The 27,641-nt window shown below is 34.9% G+C and overlaps 1 protein-coding gene across 1 annotated transcript in view; it reads right to left on the bottom strand.

Moving 5' to 3' along the window:
- Positions 1–27,641, bottom strand: part of RIT2 (Ras like without CAAX 2) — a 366,925-nt gene that overhangs the window by 260,366 nt on the left and 78,918 nt on the right. The window contains exon 2 of the mRNA XM_003784731.2: positions 20,198–20,254. Coding sequence (XP_003784779.1) covers positions 20,198–20,254 — 57 coding nt within the window. The remainder of the gene's footprint in view (positions 1–20,197; positions 20,255–27,641) is intronic.

Genomic DNA, 27,641 nt, shown 5'->3' with positions numbered 1-27,641 from the left:
TTAAAGATAATTTCAGAAATGCTTTTCTGCATCATTGAATTCCATTTTTAACCAAAGTAAATCTTATGAAAATTTATGTTTAATTCTGAAACATGTTCCACCTACCACCATATTCCAATTAAAGCGTGACATTGACACATCTCATGCCCCCGCCTGATGGAGTGCTGAGAATGCACATAATCTCACATGCTGGTATCTCTCCAAACCAGGACACTTCTCTCACCTCTAATTTGCATGATGCATTCATTTTCAAATGAGTCACGTGATTAATGAGCATCTTGGAGGGTGTCCAGCTTTTTCTACTCTGTCACGTTCCCTTTATTCCCACCACCAGACTCAATTAACTGTCCCAGCTATTGCCAAATGGTTGCACACAGTGTAAATTATGCTTGTTCGTTTGTTTCAGAAAACAATCACATCCACTGCAATTTAGAAATTGTTTTCCACTGGCGAGGATAATTAATTGTTAAAATGTGTATCAGCAAGTATTTCCCTTCATTACATAGACCAAACCTTCCAACTATTCAATATTCAATATTTATCACATTTCAAAACTTGTACTCCACCATCTTCATTTCCAGTCCCTGAAGAAAACACTGCAAGTTTGTATCTTATAATGAGCTCTTGTTGTCAAACTTGAATTAGGTTGCAGTGCTCTAACAGAAGGGAATTAACGTAAAAATGGCTTTATAATGAGGAAACAGAGGACTTACGTTACTGTTTTCTAACCCACATACTTTATTTGTTTCTCTTTCTCACAGCTCACTTGACCTTCACGAATATTTCATTCTTTGAACATGTAGTCATAAGAAAATTAAGCTTGGTTTTTCTTCCTTTCACATCGTTGCAATTTAATTGACACTTTCTCCAACTCATGCATAATCCTAAGAGAAATGATGCTATTTCCTCACTAAAAATTTTGTTCAGGTTTGAGTTATTAAGAATAATTACATACTCTTGAAAATCAAATAAAATCGTTTCTTTTAAAAATGGTTACATGATCAATGAAAGTCTCAGACAGCATTTCTGTTTCACAAAGAAAAAATAGTCATTGACTACCTTGGGTTTAAAATTATTTGTGGGTTTGCTACCAGTTTAATTAAAGAACTTCAGATTCATAATTTGAAGATGCACTCACTTACACGTACACCTACTACAACTCTAGGTCATGATTAATTTTCACAGGAATAAGGTAGAAAAAAAAATTTCAGGCGGGTAACTGTGCTATGGTTGTAAAGTTTCTACATACTCAACGTTACATAATTCATTAGGAAATGTGGGGAAGTAATTGCTTTTCCAATAATGACTGTTACCGAAATACAACTGTGGGTGCTGAAGACATCAGAGTGACATAGATATAAAAGGCCCCTGTTCTTCTGATAGACAATGACACGGTAAATGCATGTCCAAGAAAAATACCACACAGAAAAAGTTATAAAGGTTATATGATAAGGTGAAAGATTCTAAAAACAAGATATTTAAGATAATATCTGAATGGCAGGAGTCAGCCCTGTGGACGAGTTGGAACACTCTTTTGGGCAGATGAAAGAACTGGTGACAAAGGCATTGGAATCCTATGTGGTGGCCTGTTCAAAGTTATTATCAAAGTAATTGGCAACAGGGAGACCGGGACAGAATGCAGGATGAGGGCCAAATATCAGGCAGAAGACACATTTTGCAACCAAAAGTGACCCCCGATGGTGTTATTCCAAGTGCTCTACCTTGGAAGTGAGAACAATGTAATCTAAAAAGTTATACCGTGATATTAATTTGAAATTAAAAAAAAGAAAAGAAAAAAAATATACACACACAAGAAAAGATTACAACAGTCTCTCTAGAGAGCTGTGTGGTCTGCATCAAATTCCCTATAGCTCTATTTGATTTTAGCCATAAAGATTTTCCAAAAAATTAAGAATGTCCAAAAAAAAAAAAAAAAAAAACACGATAGTTCATGAGCATCAGGTCAGAAGATGTCACTAAAATCTCAGGCAGCAATCAATTCTGTGTCCTTTCCCTAGCAACATTATAAATGCTGTTTATTGAATCTTAACAAACAAACAAATAAATAAAAAAATAACGAAGTGTGCTATGATGCAGGGAACAGAGATATTCCTTTGGCTGCTATATGAAAAACAAACCAGAGTGGAGCAAGACAAAGAAATCAGGATAGGGGTCGGGGAAGAGGTAATTTCTGGTATAGATTTCATAGTCTACCATAGACTCTTATTTTATTGTCTCTCAAATGAACTTATATTAAAGAGGACTTAAGAAGAGAAGAATAACAGAGAAATTGAAATAAACTCTGAAAAATAATATTCCTAGACTTAATTGAAGAAATCTATATCACACTACTACACTAATAAGAATTTGAATCTTTTATGTCTGTTCACTGCCTCCTCTACTCCCATGAACCAGTCTCGCACTCTCGAGTTATTTTAGGGTTAATTCCAGTTTTATAGGTTCCTAGTGCTTTTTGAGATAGGTTAAACTAGGGGATCATTTTTGGTTTTGGAAATTCCATAACAATTACTACCTGTGCCATTTCCTTGCAATATTGAGTAAAGTGATAATAATTTAGTACATCTCTTCAGATATTTTGGTGTTTTAATGGGGAACATCGTTATTTTGGTGTTAAGTTGAAAGACTAAATAAAGATGTTAAGATCTCTAAAGTCAGAATAGCTCTCTGGTGTTCCTGAAATTACTACAAGAGGGAATTGCCTGTTTGTCCTATGTTTGTATTTAACTCAGTATATGACCCGGATAGCAGCACCAAGAGGAGTTCAGCTGTAAGGAACATAATTATGAAAGAGGTTAATATTAAAATTCAAGGTTCCTCAATTCTCATCTCAGTTCTGGTATGATGACTTAGGGTATAAATTCCTGTGGACTGATCATTGTTGTGCAAAGGTCAAGACTATTTGTTTTAAATTTACTATATTGCAAACCACTGGAAAAGTACCTTATTGCCTTCGGATACTACTTTTCTTTTTTTGTTTGCTTCTATAAATCAAACCTCAATGTTTTTCAAATGGGAGAAGTAATTTCGATATGTGAACTTTTCAGCTCTACATTCTAAACTTGAATTGATATACAGTAGAGCCATCTTGTTAAAAACATAGCAGAGATCTTTTTTTTTTTTTTTTCTGGGAGATTTGTATATTATACCTCTGAGGATCTAAGGGAAAATAATAAATTTTCATATTTCAGTTAAATATGTGGAAATAGAAATGTAGCATCTGTATTCCTAACATTCCTGGCATTTGAGTGTTGTCGATACTCATTTTATTGGTTTTATTTTTATACTCTATTTTCTAAAGATAATATACATAAATATATTAATTTTGTGTTAAAGTTGATATATAAATAAAAGTTATCATGTATTTACATGATATTATTATAAAGACTAAAATAATTTTCAAATCAGGACTTATTAAAAATGTATGAAATCTGTTATATATACTATTATTTGAATAATAATCCCACACTTTGATAATGTAGACAATATTAGCTATGTTTTTTTGATTGATGAGATTCTGGTCCCACAAAATTAAGTAACCTGGAAAATACACAGCATTCTGGATAAGTCTTAATAATGTGTGAAGGCTGAACATTTATTACAATATTACTGATTTTACAAATAGTTGAATAATTCTTCTATTACATAAACTTAGGGAATAAAAGCATTAGCATATATTATTTAGCATCTCAGAATCTCATTTCCCAATTAATTGCTTAATTCATTTTCTTTTTCCAAAAGTCAAATCCTGTCCCTATGACTAAGCATTTCCTGTGCCCGTTTATGTATGAATACAGTGCCCAAAAGCCTCACCTTCTGAAAGATGGTGACATCACTGAAATGAGTAGCCAATGTGATGACTTTGAACAATCTCATTTTAATACCTAATTTCTGCCACTTTTGTTTACAAACCGTTACACTATTTTATGATCAACTGGAGTGAATTCTTTGTTTTTAAAAGCATATTAAATATGATTGAATCGTACTCAGCAATATTGTCCTGGTAATATTTGGCGCTATTACAGTATCTGCGGACTAGGAATGAGCATTACTGCTCCTGCAGTTTCTGATTCCCAGCAGGGGAGATATTGAACTTTCATTATCCACTGACAAAATATATCGTTCCTAGTCTTTATAGATGAGCTCAGGGAAGAAAAGTACAACTCCAACAGAAAAACATGTCATCATTTGGGGTCAAGACAGCAGGGGTATTTTTGTTGCACTGCCAGATTTTTGTGAACATTCCTGTGTCATAACTCTTTTGTTCTGCATTATATGTTCCCGAAGTATTAGGTTTTGTGACTTGTCTTTTCCTTTTCAAACTCCTACTTTTGGTATCATCAATATGACCATTTGTATGTTCCATTATCCCACTGACATTGCTGATACCTAACGCTATAGACTTTGAAAACAGACAAATAAACATATTAAAGTTGTATGTGGATTTTAAAAAAGTGTAAACTGACTTTGAAAAAGGGCTGACAGCCTCCTCTGGGAATACCTTTTATAAAGTGGGTCCTTTTGGAAAAATTTTTTCATGGTTCACCATCTCTAGGTGTGTAAAATATTGCCATTACTGAGTCATTAAAATTCTCTCGAGGTGTGAAAATATACCATCTAAATCTATTCACTAAGTACAAATTGAGTTCTTTAAAGCTTCACTATGGGGCAAGGCACTGGAATTTCAAACAGAGATGATCATGAAGCCGGCAGTCACATTCATAAAGAGAGAGTTACAATGCAAGAGAGACAGAATGTCAGGGAAGTGGTCCTTGATAACATAATGCTTGGGCTGATTTCTGAAGCAAAGACTGACTTCAACTAAGCAAAGCACAGAGGACTGAGGTAGAAGTAGGTGTGAAGCAAGCACAGGAATGCACTTTAGACTCATAAATTGCTTCTTGAAGAAGCACTCTGGAAATAGAGAGGCATTGGAATTTAGTAGAGAAAGACGGTGCTGCTTAAGTTCAAAGAGAGAAGAGGAGGGAATGGGGTTTCAAGGGCTTGAATGGTTGACGGAGCAGCCGAAGTACAGCTTCAGAGACATATCCGTTTTCTTTTTGTATCCTAAATTCCAAGAAAAGTCCTTGAAAATGTTAAAGCCAAAGAAGGATATTTATGATATTTATGTTTTCTGTGACTGGAGGTGAAGGTAATCACATTCGAATCCTCAGACGATCACTCTGAGATTTTCTTTTTCAGGTGGAGCGCTTTGCTTCGGTCCCAAATGTTTAGAAATAATTAAAAATAAGTGGTTTTCTAAATATAATATTAACAAATAAATATTGTCTAGGAAAGAGGCTTTCCGTGCATTGCAAACTTGGAGCAATACCTAAAAGTAAAGAGGTAAAATAGAATGGGAATGAAGGCAAAGAGACAAACATTGTAAATAAAACACACTAAATAAGACTACGGGCATGAGTCTAAATACACAAATAATTTTTAAAAATGCTGTGAATGGGCTAAACCACTAAAAACAGAGCTTAACTGATTAAATGTTAAAATTATCTAAACTGCATAAAGAGATGTCAATAAAATGTCTAATAATCTATACAGTGTCACATCATAGATAAAAATTGAAAATTTATATGGGTAGGTGCAATAAGATAGGTGAGGTTTAGAAACTTGACATTTAATGTAGAGAAGCCAGCTACAGAATAATACAGACTTTTCAATTACATTTCTTTACACATTACACAGTGGGAAAAAATGGTTAAGGCTGTTTGCTTAGTATTGAAAATATTTTAAAAGCATGGAAAATTTAGGATTATAGAGAGTATAGATATGGATACATAGCCTGAAACATGCTTCTGAAATGGTAACAGAGCACATATGTTTTAGTATGAATAGGTACTAATTGAAAAATGATTGAACTGAAACAGTCTTTTTTTTTTTTTTTTTTTACTGAATGGTAACTATGTACATTAATGCACTTCTGGGGTACAGTGTGGGGTTTTCACATGCAATCTGAAATACTTCCGTCTTAATAGTGGAAAAATATCTGAAAGACATTGAGGAGACAGGATCAGTAGGTGAGTAATGATGCAGCGATGAGAGGTCAGTGAAAAGGGCCAAGGATAACGCCCAGTTGTGGAACTTCAACTACTAAACAGATAGTAATGTCATCCACTGCCTCAGAGATCATCACAAGAGGAGCGGTTTTCACAGGTGTCAAGTGATAAATTTAATCTGAAGATAGCAAAATTTGAGATATGTGTAGGCCATCTAAACAGAAATGTCAAGGAGATAGTTGGATGTGTATGGCTAAAATTCAAAAAAGAAATCTGACATAGGTTTCAAGTATAATAGATACATAAATTTGGGAGTCATAGGCATAGAGTTAAAAATTAAAAACATGTTGATGGTTGATTGTATCTAAAATGAGAGCCACAGGAGAGAAGAGAGTCTAAGATTAAACCCTGAAAAAAAACCTAAGTATACTCGACCAGATATGGCAGGATGAGTTTTCAAAAGCCCTTGAGCTCCTGCCTGAGTTCATTCTCCTAAATGAACCAGGAGCTAATGATGTTGAAGAAACCAAAACAAAAGATGAGAACCTTTTGTAATTAACATACAGGTTACCCTAGAAACTCAGTAAACTGTGGTCTGCCTAACATGTGCAAACACGACTACAGAAGGAAGCTTAACATATAAACACCACCCAGAAGCTGAGGCTTCTAGCCCCTGCCTTTCTTACAGAATCTACTGTGTCCTTGTATGTTTAAAGGTTTCCCTATTCCCAGGGGCATAACAATATAAAGACATTATAAAAATAAATACTATTTTGTAAATGCTACTATCCAGCTTCTAAATATAAACACAGTGAATGAATGAATGAATAAATAAAAGGTTTAAATACCCAAGCAAGCATGGAGATACATCAACTCTTCTTATATACGATTCTAATCTGAAATAACTTGTGAAATATCTCTGATCCTCATAGTCAAAATATGTGTCTGGAAGATTTGAATCCTGTCATTTCACATGAATAATAAAAGCAGAAAGAGAAAAAGATTAAACTATTTACTATGTATAAACATATTTGTTTAGATTAGTGTTCTGCTTGATAGTTTTTAAACTGATTTTCCACATAGCTATAGCTAATTTTAACTTCAAAATACTTTTCTTTTTGTTTTTAAGAAATACAAGGCTGGTGCTGGTGCTATTTTGCAGATAAGAAAACAAAGACTCTGTTTCTCATTAGGCTAGCCAAAGGTTTATCAATTTTGTTGATCTTTTGAAAAAACCAACTTTGTGTTTCATTGATCTTCTGAAAGATTCTTTTGTTTCCAACTTCATTTAATTCTGCTCTAATTTTGGTTATTTCCTTTCCTCTGTTGAGTTTGGGGTTGAAATGTTCTTCCTTTTCCAGTTGCTTGAGATGACCCATTAAGTCGTTGACTTCCTCTCTTTCTGTTTTCTTGATGAAGCTTCCAACACTATAAATGTCCCTCTTAGGACTGCCTGTGATAATTTGTGTCTTCATTAACATCTTGTTCTCGAAATTTAGTGATTTCCTTCTTAATCTCAATTTTGACGCAGCTGTCATTCAACATAAGGTTATTTAGTTTCTAAGACTTTGTTTGAGTCTGAAGATTCCTATTGCTGTTGAGTTCAATTTTTATTCCATAATGGTCCAAGAAAATACAAGAAACGACTTTCAGAGTATGACAACTGATTTCACCTCTCTTCTTCTGATATTAGATCCAATCCCCTTTCACCATGCAGGTTTTAATTTTATAGGATATACTGTAAGACTAAAAATAAAGGTTTTATTTTGTTTCATTCTTCCCCTAGATAAATTATTAGCACACCAGATCTAAAAGGCAGAGTACAGGGAACAGTCCATTTAAAGAGAAGTATTTATCTTTAAACAAAAAGAGACAGATTTTAAAGTATGGACAACTGACTGATTCAGTTTGATTATTTACATTACTCTGACTTACCAAATATTTTTCTCCATGTCCTCATCTCAGGCTGAGTAGATACATATCTATAGGGACAACTTTGACGTGAAATGTCAAACATTCTCTCCTTTATTCACCAGGAACCATGCCAATATATTAAGTAAAATTACATTAGTTAAATTAAAAAAGCTTTAAACATTATCAGACAGCTGATAACAAAGACTTCCTTTGAAGAAGTCATAACTTAGGATGCAGTTGTTAAAAGCTCTGACTTTAGAATGAAAGAAATATGGATTTGGATCCTAGTTTTATTAATTTCTAAACATACAACACTAAGTAAATAGATTTAAATTACACTAAATAATTGAAAATCCACTGAGATGTGATATAGTTACAAACGTACATCTAAGTGGAGTATTTTACCCTTTACATTAAAAAGTAATCATTACATGAATTGCGATGGGTAAATATACATTTTGTTTGGTGTTTCCAGATGTGCTCAAAATAGCTTTTATATCACAATTTGCTTTCATCAGCAATCAGCTATTTCTAGGTTATGGTTGTATGAATACATTTTTCTTACTCTAATTATCATTAAGGGCCCATGTAATATTAAAAGATGTCTTTAAAAATAAACTACCTTAAAAATTCAAAATATAGATACAAGTAATTTGACTTCCTATTAAATCACCACTAATTATAATCCACTGAGTAAACAGCAGGAACAAACCAACAAAGAAAGAACCTGCTGAATGGGTGAAGATATTTGCAAACTATCCATCCTATAATGGACTAACTAACATTTAGAAATACAAGGCATGCCACTTAATAGCCAAAAAAGTAATAATCCCATCAAAAAGTGGACAAAGGAGCTGACAAGACATCTCTCAAAAGAAGATATACAAATGGACAATAGGTATATTTTAAAATCCTTGGAATCACCAATCATAAGGAAAATGCAAATCAAATAAAACTCAGTGAGATATCTTCTTCTCTAGTTAGAATGGCTATTATAATAAATGTAAATTTATTGGTAGAAATGTAAATTAGTATAGCCATTATGGAAAAACAAATAAAGATTTCTCAATAAGCTAAAAATAGAATTATTATATGATCCAGAAATCACACTACTAGGAGTTTATCCAATGAAAAGGAAATTAATATATCAAAGAGATACCTTTATGTTTATTACAGCACTATTGAATTACCTAGAAAGATAAATTACCTAACAAGCAACTTTAAGACAGATGTCATAGACACTATATGCCACTTATGTCACAGTAGAAAAGATACGGAATCAATCTAAGTGTCCACCAACAGATGAATGGGTAAAGCAAGCATAGTGTATATACACAATGCAGTACCATAACAAAGAGTAAAATCCAGTCTTTTGTAGCAACACGGATAGAACTGGAGGTCATTATGTTAAGTGAAAGAGGCTAGGAATAGAAAGACAAATATCATACATTTATGTAAATGTTAAAAAAAGTTGAACTTAGGAAGGTAGAGAATAGAATGATAGTTTCCATACTTGGAATTTGTACTGGGGAGGAAGAGGATGAAAAGAGATTGTTTAATGGGTACAAATATCTAGTTAGATGAAAGGAATAAATTCTAATATTTGATAGCAGAATAGGGTGACCATAGGTATAATGTGTACTTTAAAATAGCTAGAAAAAGAGGACTTGAAATATTCCCAACATATATAAATGTTAAATACTCGAGGTCATGGATTTCCTAAATAACCAGATATAATCATTACACATTCAATGGATGTAACAGAAAAATCGCATGTCCCTCATAAATAAACAAATACAAATGTACATATATAATGTATTAACAGATTTTTTTTTTAATGTTCCAAAATTACTTTCCTGATTTTATCTATTCTTTGGCAAATTGGGATTACCTGTCTCCATCATTGAAGTGCAAAAATCTCCTCCAGGGCAGGGATTTCATTCTATTTCTGGCTATTGCCCAGCTCCTGGAATAGGGCTCCACATACATGATGCTTATTAATTATTGATGGGTGAATGGATTTGAATCAGAAAGTTAACAGGTGAAGTGATCCAAAACAATTAGAATTTCCCTAACTTGCAGATCTCAACAAGAAGAAAATTTGCTTACAAACACAAACAATGACTGCCTCCTCAAAAGGGGATTGATACATCATGAATGCTGAGAAAACAGACACTGGTCTTTCAATTATTCCTGGGATTGATCTACATCACAGTCTATTTGAGGACCAAGAATGAAGTGCTGTAGTCTTCGTCTTCAGCGCAAGACGAACACAGTCTTGAAGGATATGTCAAACACTTTATATTAACATCGGTAAATTTCTGTTCCCTTAACTTCCTCTGACTGAATTACCTAACAAGCGCCTTTTATATTCCCATGTAAGACAGCTGTCAGGAGATAATGTGTCCCTTCTATAAAGTTTTTTGATAGAGACTTCTCACAGTAAATTGGATCAAGATTTCTAATTACAATTTGTTCTCCTTTATATAGTTTGGCTATAGCACAAACAATAATAATAATAAATACTTTAAGTAATTCTGATTGCAGTGACAGTAGTATCTCAATGTAAATTAATAAGGTGACATTATTATTGCTTTGCCATCTTTCATGGACCGATTCTCTGGGACTTCAAAGAAGAGCACAAAATCCAGGTGGCCTTTCCCTGACAGTTTCCCTTTTAACCATTTTCATCTTCTTTTCAATTGATTCCTCTTAGAAAAATCACAATATTCAATTTTTCTCTTGAACAAAGGGAAATGCAATTATAGCTGCTTTGTTTCACCTATCTACCTTGGGAAATAATGTCATCACCTCATTTTATAGATGAAGAAAGGTCAACATTATATGTTAATTTATTCAAGGTTGAAGGGCCAGTAAGAGCTTTAGTTATTCACTCATTCAATGTATTGATTGTCTGCTATGAACCAGGCACTGACCTAGATTTTTGGGAGACTTCAATGATTTAAACAGGATTTATATTCTAACTAAAGAAGACAAATGCAAGTATATTCTAAGTATAAAGGTAATATGTGCTATAGAAAAAAAAAAATAGAAAAGGGTGAGTGTCATCAGGAACTCCAGAGGTGGTCAGTGTAAGATCTATGGAGAAGAGGCATTTGAACTCTGAAGCAAATGTCTAAGAAAGGTAATGAGGTTAGTTCTGTGAGCATCTGGAGGAAGAGAATTCCAGGAAAGGGAAGATGAAATGCAAAGATGCCAAGATAAGAAATTATCTTGCATATTCCAGAAGCAACAAGAAAGCTAGTGCTGGATACACTGAAAGCCCTGACTTTACTACTGCACAATATAGCTATGTAACAAAAGTACACTCATATCTTGTAAATTTATGCAAATTTTAAAAAATAAATCAAATGCATGATAGTATGAAAATCTCGAGGCCTTTGTTAATCAGCATTTACTCTGAGTAAAATGGGGAACTTTTGGAGCCTTTGAAGAGAGTGACATAATCCAGCTGTAGATGATCACTCTGCTGTAGTGAAAATGAACCAGTGAGTGGGGAAGGGTAGACTGAGGGAGCTAGGACAGTAATACAGGCTGCACATTCTTCTGGCTCATGTCAAGATGGTAGCAGTAGAAGTAATAATAAATAGACAGATTTGGGATATGTTTTGAGAGTATAGTCAGAAGACTTTTCTGCTGGCATGTTGTGTGGGGAAAGAGAAATCAAGGAAGGTTAGAAGGTTTTAGGCATGAGAACCCAGAAGGATAGGATTACCATAGAAATAAGGAAGGTAGTAAATGGCAAAGAATGTTTATTTTTATTTTGGAGGACAGAACATGAAGTCAGCTTCGGATAGGGTAATTTAGGGATGTCTATTAGGCACACAAATGGAAAAGTTGAGTGAAAGTTAGATATACATGTATGGAACTTAGGAGAGCAATTCTGAAGATGTAATGTATACCTGACATCCAAGGCCAGACACTGGATACAGTCACCAAGGAAGGAAAGGTGGATGGAGACAATAATACTTATTGCAGAATCTTAGGAAGATGTTAATAACTCAGGGAAGAGGAAGAGCCAGACTGAAGCTATTGTAGAGGTTAGTGGAAAACCAAGAGATTATGTTATATTATATTTACACATAAAAAAAAAGTAGATAAAATCCATGAGTGGTAGACCATATCAAATGTTGATGGTTACTTAAAATGGAGATAATTAAAATTGGCTTTGGAAAAGGTACTAAAGAGTCATAGCAACCTTGATGAAAGTGATTTCAGTGGAGTGACATTGATAGGTCATCTACATTAATGAGTGGGAATGCCCACCATGGGCTCAGGAGAGGTAGGAGTTTTGGAAGTATCTTCTAATGGGAGTCTTTGCAAATTTATCTTATGGGCATTTCAATTTCCTAAGTAAAGTAGAAACCGAGGTGGTAATCAGTGAAAATGTAAAGGTATGAGATGAAGTTGCTGGTTTTAGGGGAGTGAGAGAATAAGTAATCTATGACCTGAAAGTGTTTTCCAGGAATCATTAAAAGATCATTTAAAATTAAATTAGTATCGAGTCATTGTGATGATTCTTTTTCCAATCTGAAGCACACAACATTTAAAGTAAGATCAGAGTGCATAGTCATGCTCTGTGGCCCCCAAAGCAGTTGCATAAAAAGCCAATGTATGGTCAAAATACAAAAATAGAGTGTTTGTTGTTTAAAGAAAATAAAAGGATACAGATCCCTAAAAGAGTGTGTGTAGCAAAAGCCCCTTTTCATCTCATTGTTATCCCACAGTCTTCCTCTTTAGAAGTCACTGCTCTTAACTGTGTCTCTTTCTAAGCCATTTTCTGTTTACTTATCTATATTTTTAAACTTAGTGTGTGCAAAAGCAATAGTACTTTTTTATTTGACAAAAAATAAATAAATAAAAGCAAATGTCTGGCTCTAGTCTGGGTGGTACTTAGTTTACTCCATCAAACAAGAGGGCCAACGGGTCTAAAATTATGTGATCATGGATATCTAATTTAGATTAGAGTGGGGGAAAAGGACAGCAAAGTTGAGTTACTCATGTATTCTTTTATTCAACCAATGTTTTGATCATTCTGAATAAGCCCTACATTGTGGTAGAGCCTGCATCAAATTTCATGAACACAGAAGGCAAGTTGGCTACCATCATGAAAACTACATCTCACATGGGAAAATGAACAATAAAAAATTCAGAATCTGATAAATATGATACATGCTGACAGAAGGAATCTGTATGCTGTACATGTATGTGTGTGGGTCGGTGTGTATGTGAGTTTATGGGTTTGTATGTGTGTAAGTTGAGCAGTTCACTTATTTAGGTGAAAAGATCAAAGACCTATCTAATGAAATTATATGCAAACTGAGACCTAAACAATGAAAAAGAATTTGTTATACAAAGAGCAGAAGGATGACATTCAGGGTACAGGAAAGCACATTGGGAAAAGCCAAGGACAGAGGAGAGATTGCGTGGCATATTTAAGGAACTGAAGGACCAGAGGGGCAGGTGCACAGCTAACAAGAGGATGTTAGAGGATGAGTCTGAAAAAAATCAGCAGCCAGCATGAAGGCAGAATTGAATATGTCATCTACTATTTTGTTCCCTACTAATTATCTTTCTATTCTACCTTATTCAGACATTCCAGAGTCATTAATAAGTATGTTTCTTTAAGTTAAGTTTATAAGCCTAATTTCCTTTCCATCCTCCCTTCTGCAGACCCCACAACTATCTTCTCAATGTGGCTCTGTAGCCCACAGCTCTGTGGTTTGCTCCCTAGAATAATTGGATACATTACTCTATGCTAATATATAAATGATTCCTAATGGCTCTGGGCATTAACTGTCCCCTGAGCATTTACATTTTAACAGGTATTTCCTAGTGACACAAAGGAGTGACTCTATTAGTACACTGGGCAGGTCATTTTAGAGTGATTCACATACATTATTTCTCTAACTTCCTTAGTTTAGGAAGTTTTTTATACTCCTAGCAATGCTGAGAAATGCATAATTAATGTGGTACATTTGTCCCACCCTGGTCTAGTGGCCAGTGGTTATAAAGCTATCTGCGCATGAACTGTCAGTATTATTGATTTACTTTGCCACTTATATGAAGTCCTTGTTTTTTCAAGCTTCTCAAATAATTCAAAGATTTAACTCTATACCTGGCATTTTATTTATTTATTTTTTTTTTTTTGTAGTTCTTCATACAGTCCTTACCAATTGCTCAGCAATAATATAAATTTTTCAGAGGAGTGTATCATACCATATTCACAGCTGGTAAGTAAAATTGGAAGTCTAAAACACTAAAATAGGAAAGGGGTTCACAGCTGAGTCTGTGAACATATCGCAAAATGATACGTTCCTTGAAAATAGGGCAGGAGGGTATAGCTGGTAACAGGTTGGTTTCATGAATGCCTGGGCACTGCAAAAACCAAATGAATATACGGAAAGGGGTATCCAAATGTGATGACTGATTCCTGGGTTGTTAAAGCTGTTTTTATTTTTGAAGGGAAAGCAACCCAAAGAAACAATTCAATGTCTCCTTAAGGCCAGTTTCCTCCAGCTAAATTGTGTTCTGTATGAATATAATTTTAATTATATTCTCAAGTCATTTTAATGCAATGAGAAAGAAAGAACTGTTGGACTCCAGATAAAGAGATGATGAGCTCTTAGAGACAGAGAACTAAAACCAGCCAGGAATCTCAGCGAGGAAAGAACTCTCATCTATTTTTATGCACTGACTCCTGTACTTTGTAAAATGCCTAAAACATAAATAAATCTTCTATATACTCAACATTCTCCATAGATCTAGAGATACATGAGTAATAATACATTGGTTGTTCCTACTTGTATGACACTTTAATTACACAGATAATTATTCACACAACTATTTAATTACATAGAGGTAAGTAATATTAAAGAAATATTCAAGATTCTATAAAATAAATGCAGTAAGGACTTATCTGATTTTGGGGTAGTCAACAGAGGCTCTCTTGAGGAGGTACTATTTAAAATTAAAGTCAACAGTACGGTACAGCATTAAGCATGTAAAGATGTCCAGTAAGAAGGTGAAAAGCATTTGCGTAAAAATACCTGTGAAAATGTCCTAAGGCAGGAGAGGGCTAATTTGTGGATCTAAAGGAAGGCAGATATGGCTCAATCCCAAAAGGGAGTGGCAGGTGGCAAGTGTGGAAGCTGAGGACATAAATGACAGAGAGACCTTGAGAGTCTACACTTTTTGCTTAGAATTTTGTTTTTCATCCAAAAAATAATACAATACTAGGGACTGTTAAACAGAGAAGAAAGTAGCCAAATCCATGTTATTTAAAGGTACTTTTTGGTTCTGTGAGGACATCAATTTGCAGAGCTAGTCCAAATTGGAGATGGGGGCACTTACCACAAGATTACAGTAAGTAAGGATGAAGGTATTTTACTATGATGAAGAATCCTAGAGGAAGTAAAGGCCTATGAGAGAAAACCAGTTAGTGGTTAAAGTTGGGGCACTTTTAGATCTTTCTTCCTTGGAACTATCTAATAGTTAAGTTATCAGTAATATTTATCTTTATCTCAAAGAAGCCTGTGAGACTGTAGATAACCAGATCCTTACCCAAGTCTACAAGATGTTTAAAGATCTGGTCCCCTGAACATCTTCAAGTCTCTTTTGCCATCCTGTATATCATGCCATCTTCTTCACCCGTAGGACATTGGGTTCCTAAAATGCCCCATTGCTACCACATGATGAGGTGTATTATCCAGAGGCCTACCCTTGCTTTCTGGCAATCCTTCCTCTTCACTTGCCTTATTCCTATGTGTCCTTAAAAATCAGTTGAGCTGTCCTCTGCTCTACACTGTGACACTGTATTATGACAGACCATTGCTTGGGACTGAGCTTACGCACTAGGCACCAGCAGGCCAAACCGAACCAAAATGAAGTCACTTATGCTAAATGCCAATAAACCAAAAGAGAATTTTAAGGAAGAAGAAAGATTCCAAAACACGCTACGTGGTCAGCACCTGTGGCTCAGTGAGTTAGGCGCTGGCTCCATATATTGAGGGTGGTGGGTTCAAACCTGGCCCAGGCCAAACTGCAACAAAAAAATAACCAGGCATTGTGGCGCCTATAGTCCCAGCTACTCGGGAGGCTAAGGCAAGAGAATCACCTATGTCCAAAAGCTGGAGGTTGCTGTGAGCTGTGACACTACAGCACGCTACCAAGGGCGACAAAGTGAGACTGTCTCTAAAAAAAAGAAAAAAGAAAAAAAGAAACCAGTTTATTTCTTTTTCCCTTGTTCTGTTTCCTTGTTGTGGTCTTACTAAGTCCACTGTCCTGTCACTACTCAGCAAGAGCTGTCATTCTATTCTGCAAAATAGAGGCTACCTCATGAATAGTGAATAAAAAATTAATTAGATCTATAACTAAATTCGCTGTAATTTTGTCTTTTGATAAAACACATTCCTTGCCCCTTTGGGTGGAGTGAGAGGTATACCAGTGGCACCTTCTTCAGGACTTGGGCTTTTTTATTCATAGTCCCGTTTGCTAATTTACCTACACCACCTACCTGGGAGTGATTCCAGGACACAGGCACATTTTTCTCTCTCTATAGCCCATATGTAAATGATACCCAATACATATGTTTATATTGTTTTGAGGATAGTGGGGGATAATCACTGATTATTAACACCACTTAGTCAATGTAAGGTATTCTGTAGTTAAAATAAAATAAATCTTTTAGGTTTCAGAATTTTCCATTTAGTGCCAATCCACTTTACTCAGAGCAAATTAATTCAACTGTATCTTGTTCTTTCCATCTGTATTCATTTGTCAAGAAAAGTGATCTGGTTTTCTATATGTACAGTTTATTATCACATGATGACTGAAAAACACAAGCAGAAACAATTCTCAACATATGAAAATATACTTAATTATTTGGGTTGAAACATTCAGCCCACATAATAGAACCTAATATTTATATTCTTGACTTTAAGGAAAGGGTTCATATCTTCTATTTCAGAATAAAATTCATACACTTGACTTTCAATTTACATTAAATCAAAATTATTTACAATAAGAGTTTTAATTTCAGGCGTGTTACCATGAGACTAAAATATGGCCTAGCAAAACAAACTGTCCCAAATCATTTTCTAAAAAGTCTTCACAAAGTCTGGACTTCTCTGAAATGCTTCCTTAAAGGAGCAGTTCTGAATTCTAGAACAGATGGCAGGAGTTTCTTCACTTTCAAAATTATATAGGGAGATGTGATCTTAGATCACAGTAAATTCAACTTAGGAGAAAGGCAGGGACCTACCTCTCTGGCCTTTCAAAACTCCTTCAAAGAAGCACTTTGCTGCTTTCCTACCTTAACAACTGGCTTCAAAGACATTATAAGTATTTCTGTATTTGTCTTAATTCTTCTTCTTAAATTGAAAAATCTCTTGAGTGCTTAAAACGTGCTATTCAAATCTTTTGTTGTTGTTCTGGAAGACAGATAGATTGCTTTGCAAAAAGAAGGCATTTAAATTTTTGCCAATTGAATTGCATCATACAATGGTCATCTTTAATGATTTATTGTTAATTAATTATGGCATAGTTATTTATTGAGAATAAAAGGTTGGACATCAGGCTTGTGGTCAATATGTTATTTTTTATTTTCATGGATTTTGCCATGGAAAAATCCAATTATATATAGTACAATCCCTAATGCTTAGAGATACTTCATTTGAAGATTAAATTAAAACCTGAATTTATCTAAATTCAGCACCTTTATAAAGAACCTAATTTAATTTTTGCATGAGGTCTTTTCACATGGAGAATAGAATCAATATATTTAAATTTCCCTTCCATAGGTATTTCCTGTGGATTTGTGGAACCTGAACTCATTGGTTTCTGACTTTGAAATGGTTACCAGTAAATGAGAATATAAATGAGAATAATTACTTCTTGGAAAGAACATGGGCACTAAATAATATCCCTAGCTCTTTTCAGTGATAAAGAGATCATAAGTTGTCAGAGTTGATGTAAATTTGAAAGAAGAATAATTCTAAGCTGAATTTATAGGAGAAAATTGCACTATATAAATCCCTCAAAATTTTCAGAGAAAAGCTATTTAAAAACTTCACTCAGTCAGAATATTATGTTTATGTAAAAAATAATCTTACTTTTCAGAGAAGTATTTAGAATAAAATATGTATTTGTAATCTCCTTTTAAAATAAATACTTAAAGCAAGAAAAGTTGATGAAGCAAATATAGCAAAATGTTTGTAATTATTAAATCTAGGTGAAAGGCATGTAGATTTATTATGTTGTCCTTTCTATGTTTCTATATGTTTAATCATTTTCATAATGACAATTTTAAAATGGACAAAAAATAAAAAGCTCAGTCAGTATGATCCATAGGATGACATATAGATCTGGATAAGGATTGGAAAATATTTATTTCCTATCCAAATTGTGAAATGAGTATGCTTGACAGGTGTTATTCTTGTGTTATTCTTGTGTGTTCTTGTGATTCATTTGTATGAATTTCAAATTCTACTAATATGAATTTCCTTCTGAGGGTCATGAAGTCAGACAGACTGAGTTACGGTTATATAGCAGAAGCAGGAGAAAAGTAAATTATTTGGGACTTTCACCTTTCTCAAGCAGGATACCAGTGGAAAAATTGTTAACCGATGTTCCCATTAGGAAGGTCAAGAAATGAAACGATGAGAAAATCGAATTGAAAGTAATAAAGTACTGCAAGTTTCCATTTTCAAACTCCTTCCTCTAACACTATTTTATTTATAGCCAGATAAAGGTATGATTTCAGCTATCTGTAAGGACTGCATGTCCATTTAGCTTAATCTCAAGTGATGGATGTGCCTTGTGGATATCTAAAGGAGTCATCATCACATACATCTCATCTTTTTCTTCTTGAAGGAGCCATTTATGATTTATTCACATCTCTTCTCCTATTCAAGATATTAGACTTGAGTGGCTGGTGAGCAAGAGGCCAGTTTTTATGACTCCAACACATAGAAAGCTTAAAGAATAACAGAATGTACCAAACAACAGAGTGAATTTGTGACTTCATAAATGATGCATGATTGAATTTTTCAGCAGGATAATAGATTCACAGCTTTTGCCTGGAGATTTCTCCTCTTCTATAACTCATGGTGGGTATACTTAAATCCTACCAGTTCATTTCAACTGATAAGGTGGTCTTAGTGAATTACCAGACCTCTTAAAATAGGTACTTTTTTAAAGCAATAGTATTCAAGCAATCTTTCTTGGGGTTTATAGGAAGGAACAAGGAGTATTATATATAGGATAACATGTTATGTATTAAATGGAAGCTTAGAATTGACTGATGAGTAGAATACAAACTAGACAATCTTACCTTTGAGGGGAGAAGGGAGGACAAGAGCTATTCAGATTGGGGCATGAACAGGGTAAGTGATATAGAGTTGTTAAAAGAGCTCGCCAGCCAGGCAAGCCGCCAGCCATGTGGGGTCTGGCAACTCCATACGTCTTTCTCTGGGAGATAACACTTGATGTGTTTTCAATTCCAATATGTTTCAATATGTTCCTAGATAAAGAACCCCATGGCGGACTTTGCTTGAGAATTTTCAACCAATTTGTTAATTCAGTTTTTTGAATGAATAAAGCAAATTTAAAGACAAACTGTGCTTTGAATGAGGAAGAAAACTTATTCCCTGGTGCAAATCTTTCTGTACTATATTACAGTAGAAAGAAAACTGGGTAGGAAGAATTAAACATGGCTAGATTTTTAACTCTAACAATATTTTGACAACTTGGGTATCAGTTTTCCTCATCTTCAAGATAAGGATGGTGGATAAAATTCTACCTAAATGTCTTTCAAAATGCACCTCTAATATGTTTAACTAATTCTGCAATAGAAAACTTAGAGACAGATAAAAATGAGCACGACCAAATACTGAATGATCACATCAGTTTTATTATCCAGAACACTATTGTCTTTTTTTTAATGCAAGCAAATATCTATTAGTATATATGGAGATTGACTTCAGGCAATCCAGCCATTTTTCACCATAAGAAGATGACACAGAAAATACCAGAGTACACGGCAAGAAATGAGGACAAATACTGTCTCTCGAAACTTCCATTATGACAGTTTACTTATTATGTATTTATGCATGTGTAGTCTGGGTTATGGTGTAAATTATATTTTTTACTTTCAATCAATGTTGACAATATTTATTAGCCACATATTTACAGTATCTTTATTTGAGCTAAAAGCCAAAAGTGACTTTACTCACCTATAGTAGGATCATGATAATCAGGGAACTGATGACTAATAAACTGCATTGTCATTGCTGAAAGAAAAAAAAATAATTTAATTTAGGAACAATTCACCAATTCATCAGTAAGTTATTCACCAATGTCATTCACCAATCTTTTAATAGGTTCTGACAAGTAACTTATTTATATGAATGACTAATTTAATTCCACACGATCCACAAAATGATAACAATATGACAATGTTCTAGAGGGGAAAAATATGTCAAATAATGACAGATACTTTTCAGAAATAATCATGCTCAAATTTTAAGTGTATTTCAATAAACACTGAATTGGAGTAAACATAAAAAAGTTCTTGACATAACTAGCTATAGGGTCCCTCTTGCCTTGCTTTGGTTAAATTGTAAATAATGAGCGGAAATATCTTTTCACCAAAGGATCTATTTATTTCTGGAACTTAAGTTTTTCATCTTAAACGTAAAAAGATATTCTCTGAGGTTCTTACTAGCCATCAAGCTATGTGATTGAATGATTTTTTGTGTGTGTTTAACTTCACAGTTAAAATTATCTTGGTTATTTTATTATGCCTAATCTATTTATAGCCTTTATTCATTAACTTTTTTCTATAATTTTAATTTTTTCACATTTTATTCAAAACTATAATTTGTTAAAACCTTTGGAATGTTTCTATTGTAGAGAGTTCCCTTATGTGAATTTCCAATAGTAAAAGACAAAAGGAACTCTGAAGTAAAACAACAAACTTTGGGAAAAATAGTCTATAATAGTTCTTTTTCTTTATTCTCACTCCTGCAAGTATGTTTATGGACAGACTCTCTCCGCGAACAAACGTTAGGCAAGATCCACTGATGCCTCTCCTCTGCCAGGTCTCAACTTTAGAGAGACCCATCTTTGCATCTAGACTGAGCCTGGATAGACCAGTTGTAGTAAGAAAGGTGCTAAGTCAATGTAGAGATAGTCCTCTACCCCTGAGATCTCTGACCTGCCTGTTAAGTCAGTTTAGCAAAATTCTTCCCACTTCTGATGTCTGCTTTTGGTAATTTTCTACCAATAGATGGAATCCCGTTCCCCTTCACCTTCCTTCTCCCCTGTTCCTGGCCTATAAATAAATCTCCACTAGTCCTTATTGTATTCAAAATTTTGCCCAGTTCCTCCTATTGCAATAGTTCCTGTATTATATTTATTTTTACTACTTTACTGTTTACTACTTTACTGTCCACTTGTGTTTCTCCTTAGCAATGTGTACACACTTCAGGAAATGGTGAAGGCAGGGAAAACTCAGTTACATTCAACAAGCACATGCAAGGGGGCACCTGTGGGTCAAAGGAGTAGGGCACTGGCCCCATATGCCAGAGGTGGAAGGTTCAAACCCAGCCCCTGGCCAAAAAAAAAGGAAGTGCAATGCGCTGGTTGAACCCTGCTGAGAAATACAAAGGATGGAACTGATCCAACAGAAAAGACTTTCTCTTTTATACTTTAGCGATTGTTTACTTCTTGGCTTTGCAATGACACAAGAAGTTTCTAGATGAATATATGACTCAATTTGACAGCTTTTGGCAAGTTTTTGAGATGCAAGTTAATATTTTTTACAGATAGTCTCAGGAGTTAGTATATTTCAGGTAAACAGACTAAAAGCAATGTGTTTATAGAGTAGCTATCTAGGAGCATTTGGAAAAACTTTTTTTTTTTGCAATTAAAATGGCTTTATTCCACCTGGGTTCAGGTGGGGTGAGATTTCCAACAGGGAATAAATCCACATGTGGGTAATGATAAACTGGGATTTTAAAGGTCAGGAAGGTAGGGGTCAGGACATTCCCCTCCTAGACTGGACAACTGTTGGAAGGGTGTGGGTTGGTGCATTTACCTTTCCCAGATGGGACATCCTGTGGGGTAGGGAGTTGATTCTTTTAGGTGGGTCCACTCTATTTGGGAGGTGTTTGATCCTATCATATATTCTAACACATTCCCACATTTTTTTTCTTTTCTTTTCTTTTTCTTTTTTTTTTTTTTTAAATTTATTGTTGGGGATTCATTGAGGGTACAAGAAACCAGGTTTCACTGATTGCATTTGTTACATAAAGTCCTTCTTACAACTTGTCTTGCCCCCAAAATGTGTGGCACACGCCAAGACTCCACCTCTCTCCCTCTTTCCTTCTCCCTGTTAATCCATTCCCCACTCCTCCCTCCTTCCACTCTCTGCTCTCCTCCTCTCCTTGTCATTAATTGTCCTTATATCAAAATTGAGTACATAAGATTCGTGTTTCTCCATTCCTGTGATGCTTTCCTAAGAATAATGTGTTCCATTTCTATCCGTGTTAATGCAAAGACCGTATTTTTTTAATGGCTGAATAGTATTCCATGGTATACAAATACCATAGCTTGTTAATCCATTCCTGGGTTGGTGGGCATTTAGGCTGTTTCTGCATTTTGGCAATTGTAAATTGAGCTGCAATAAAGAGTCTAGTGCAAGTGTCCTTGTGATAAAAGAATTTTTTTCCATCTGAGTAGATGCCCAGTAATGGGATTGTAGGATCAAATGGGAGGTCTAGATTGAGTTCTTTGAGGGTTCTCCATACTTCCTTCCAAAAAGGTTATATTAGTTTGCAGTCCCACCAGCAGTGTAAAAGTGTTTCCTTCTTTCCACATCCATGGTAGCATCTGTAGTTTTGAGATTTTGTGATGTGGGCCATTCTTGCTGGGGTTAGATAGTATCTCGGGGTGGTTTTGATTTGCACTTCTCTAATAATTAGGGATGATGAGCATTTTTTCATATGTTTATTAGCCATTTGTCTGTCTTCTTTAGAGAAGGTTCTATTCATGTCTCTTGCCCGTTGATATATGGGATTGTTGGGTTTTTTCATATGGATTAATTTGAGTTCTCTATAGATCCTAGTTATCAATCTTTTGTCTGATTTAAAATTTGCAAATATCCCTTCCCATTGTGTAGGTTGTCTGTTTGCTTTGGTTGTTGTCTTCTTAGCTGCACAGAAACTTTTCAGTTTAATTAAGTCCCATTTGTTTATTTTCGTTGTTGTTGCAATTGCCCCAGCAGTCTTCTTCATGAAGTCTTTTCCCAGGTCAATATCTTTCAGGTGTTTCCTATGCTTTCTTTGAGGATCTTTATTGTTTCATGCCTTAAATTTAAGTCCTTTATCCATATTGAATCAATTTTTGTGAGTGGGGAAAGGTGTGGGTCCAGTTTCAGTCTTTTACATGTGGATATCCAGTTCTCTCAGCACCATTTATTGAACAGGGAGTCTTTCCCCCAAGGTATGTTCTTGTTTGGTTTATCAAAGATTAGGTGGTTGTAAGATGTTAGTTTCATCTCTTTGTTTTCTATTCTATTCCAAAAGTCTATGTCTCTATTTTTGTGCCAGTACTATGCTCTCTTGACCACTATGTCTTTGTAGTACAGCCTAAAATCTGGTATGGTGATGCCCCAGCTTTGTTTTTATTACCAAGAATTGCCTTAGCTATATGGGCTTTTTTTTTTTTTTTTGGTTCCATACAAAACACAGAATCATTTTTTCCAAATCTTGAAAGTATGATGTTGGTATTACAATAGGGATAGCATTGAATAGGTGGATTGCTTTAGGAAGTATGGACATTTTAACAATGTTGATTCTTCCCAGCCATGAGCATGGTATATTCTTGCACTTGTTGATATCCTCTGCTATTTCCTTTCTTAGGGTTTCATAACTTTTGTTATAGAGTTCCTTCACCTCTTTTGTTAGGTATATTCCTAAGTATTTCATTTTCTTTAAAGCTATGGTGAAGGGAGTTGTGTCCTTAAGTAGCCTCTCATCTTGGCTGTTATTGGCATATACAAAGGCAACTGACTCGTGGACATTGATTTTATATCCTGAGATGTTACTGAATTTGTTGATGACTTCCAGGAGTCTTGTGGTTGAATCTTTGGGGTTCTTTAAGTATAAGATCATATCATCATCAAAAAGGGAGAGTTTGACTGTTACCAAGTTCCTCTGTTCCCATTTCGATGCCCTTTATTTCCTTGTCTTGCCTAATTGTATTGGCTAGAACTTCCAGTGCTATGTTGAATAGTAATAGTGACAGAGGACAACCTTGTCTGGTTCCAGTTCAGAGAGGAAAAGTTTTCACTTTTACTCCTTTCAGTAAAATATTATCTGTGGTTTTGTCATAGATAGCTTCAATCAGTTTTAGAAATGTGCCATGTATACCTATACTCTTCAATGTTCTAATTAGAAAAGGATGCTGGATTTTACTGAATGCTTTTTCTGCATCTATTGAGAAGATCATATAGTCTTTGGTTTTACTTTTGTTGATATAGCGAATAACGTTTATAGACTTGCGTATATTAAACCAACCTTGCATCCCTGGGATAAAACCTACTTGATCATGATGTATGCTTTTTTTGGTGATAAGCTGTTAATCTATTGGGTAAGATTTTTTTGAGAATTTTTACATCTATATTCATTAGTAAAATTGGTCTGAAATTCTCCTTTTTAGTTGGGTCTTTTCCTGGTTTTGGTATCAGGGTGATGTTTGCTTCGTAGAACGTGTTGGGGAAGATTCCTTCCTCCTCAATTTTTTGGAATAATTTCTGGAGTATGGGAATAAGCTCTTCCTTGAAGGTTTGATAGAATTCTGGTGTGAAGCCATCCAGACCAGGGCATGAGTTGGAATATTTTTTATCTGAGATTTAAAACATGTTGCCTCTATGTCTTACTCCCTCACTAGTTTGTTCCTAATTAGGACACAAAAGTCAGAGGCCTGCCCTTTTATGATCAATTCCTTTTGGTCAGTAAATCATCTCAACATTAATAGCTTATATTCAGTAAATTTAAAATTAAGATACTCCCATTCAACTTCATTCAGAACAAAAAGATATGTTATTCATTAATGTGATCGAGAACCTCAAAGTCCAACTTATAAGAGCCAATTATTTAGGCTGATATCATGATTGTCTTTTTATCATTTCTCTTACATATCTTTCATTCAGATATCATGAAGTTTGAATTTTACCTTCAAAATATCTTTCAAAACACCTGATTCTTTTTGTTGTTGCTGCAGCTCAGAATTTTCAGATTGCTTCTGAAAATCTGTTGTACTTAACTCAAAACTGCTTTCTATATGACTACATTTTTCTTTTCATTAGACCTCTCACAACACAGCCATTTTTTTTTTTTTTTATAAATCACATCACTCAGATGTCAACTATGATTAGGATAAAGACCATAAGGTTTAACATGATATTTAGCCTTTGTGATCTTGTATAAAACATGTTCTTACCTTTCACTTCAAATTCATACCACTGCCAAAATGGCTACTCTTGTTCTCAGACTCACTGAAGTACTTTCCATCTGTGAGCATTCCTATATCCTATGGCTTAGAATGACCTTCATATTCTTCACTACGGCATCATAAAAAGACTCACTCCTGGACCAGACTTCAGTTGGGCAACTCTGAACTTTCTCACCGAGACCTCATCTTTGGTGCTTCTGTGTTCATCTTGATGGTGCTCAGAAAAGAGTGCCCTCAAATAAAGCCCTCAAAAGCAAATATTCTCCAACCTGCCCTTCTTGTCCTGTCTCTCAGTCTCTTTTTTCCCTGAGGCTAGCCATAGAAACTAGAATCCTTTAAAACCAAGACATTCTATAAAAGCCAGAACCTCTTTTCTCCAAAGCCATCTATAAAAGCTAAAATTCTTCTTTGTAAAAATTGGCCATAAAGAGTACTTCATGAGACCTACCTTGTTGGGCTGTCCGCCACATAAGACCACAGTCCCAAGAGGGTGTTACCCCACATCCAGAAGGAAGGAACGCATGCTCATGGAGGCTAACAAGAACCTAGACAGGCTTTGTAGTATTTCCCCACTCAGCTTGTTAGCATTACATCAGACTAATTTTGTCCAATCATATTTCTACACAACTGTCCATATGTTGATGAATGTAAGCATATAAATAGACAGACAATTTCCTCTGTGTCTTTGAGTTTTTATTCTGAAGGTTCTTGTGTATAAAAGTAAAAACAAATTTGTGTCTTTTTCCTCCTCTTAATCAATCTGCCTCACGTCCATGATTTTTCAATGAACCATAATCTTTTCACATTTCAGTTTTAGTGAGAATCCTACTAAAATGTTTCAGAGAAAATTCTCTACCTTTATATAAGATCACCCCCAATGTCCGTCTGTCTATCCTTATCCTGTCTGATCAAGTTCCTCCTCCCTACCTGATCTCTCTCTCCTGTCCTCAAGAAACTAATGAAAGGAGATCAAAATATTTTATTCTAAAATATAATTATTTAACATATTTTAATACATCTGTAGAAAGTCAGCAAACCAAAGTCACCCTGCAGAGCTATCTTTCGTGAGAAAGCTGTGTATCTGCAGACAATCTGCGTGGGACAACTAGGTTTTCTCAGGGCCCTTCCTTAGTCCAGATATAGGAAAGACTAACTTAGATTCTGCCACCTTTAAAGATCTGAAAGAAACATTTACCATCTTTTCCAGAGATTTTCAACCAATATGCCAGCACACTGGTGTGCTGGGAGAGGATCTTAGGTATGCCACAGAAATTTTTAAAAGTCATGAATTAAATTATTTTTGAAAGAAGTTCAAAGCACAGTAAATATATTCTTTTGTTTTATACCTTTTTTTGATCCACATAATTTAAGTGTGCCGTGGAAGTTTAACTATAAGTTCAAGTGTGCTGTGGGTTAAAAATGTTGAAGAATACAAATCTATCCTCTGAAGGTTCTACCTATAATTTTGATTTTATAACAAGAACATCTTTGCTAGCTAGCCAGGCCTCATTTCATTCCCTCCCTTACCTCGTTGTACCACCATAATCTGTTTGCCATCCTTCTGAATCCCCCTTTTCAAAGTGATCAAGGGGTGCAAAGTGAGAACTAGAGTAAGGGTCCCAAAACTCTGTGAAGAAATAAGCTTAGCTAAAAATAATGATAGTAATCACCTGATGTCCCCTCAACTGCTTGAGATAGTCACTGTCTCCTGTTTACTTCCAGCTGGTGGTTATAAAGATTCTCAATTTTCCCACATACCTGGTAGTTGTAAAGATTCTTAATTGTTTTCCACAGATAATATCATCTTTTGGAATGCTCAAGGTAGTTTCTGAGATATCTTGTAGGCCCTGTAGTCCAGGAGATTGGCTCACCCAACCAGACCAGTTGCCCACAACCAACAAACCTATTAAACTGAAATTGTGACCCTTAGAGATGAAGCAAAATTTGAAGATGATTTCCAATTCCCTATAATATTGCCCCAAACTTAGCCAATTAGCAAACCTCATTACTTAATCCCTTGCCTGTCAAACTATCCTTAAAAACCCTGTCTCCTCAATTCTTATGGAGGTGGAGAAATTTGAGAAAGTCCTCCCTTCTCCCTGCTTAGCTCTAAGTATAACAAACTCTTTCTCTGCTGTGAACCCTGCTGTCTCTACACGT

The sequence above is a fragment of the Otolemur garnettii genome, unplaced genomic scaffold (genome assembly GCF_000181295.1).
Source record: "Otolemur garnettii isolate 467f Iridium unplaced genomic scaffold, OtoGar3 scaffold00012, whole genome shotgun sequence".
Classification (NCBI taxonomy): domain Eukaryota; kingdom Metazoa; phylum Chordata; class Mammalia; order Primates; family Galagidae; genus Otolemur; species Otolemur garnettii.
This window is presented reverse-complemented; position numbering and strand designations above follow the sequence as displayed.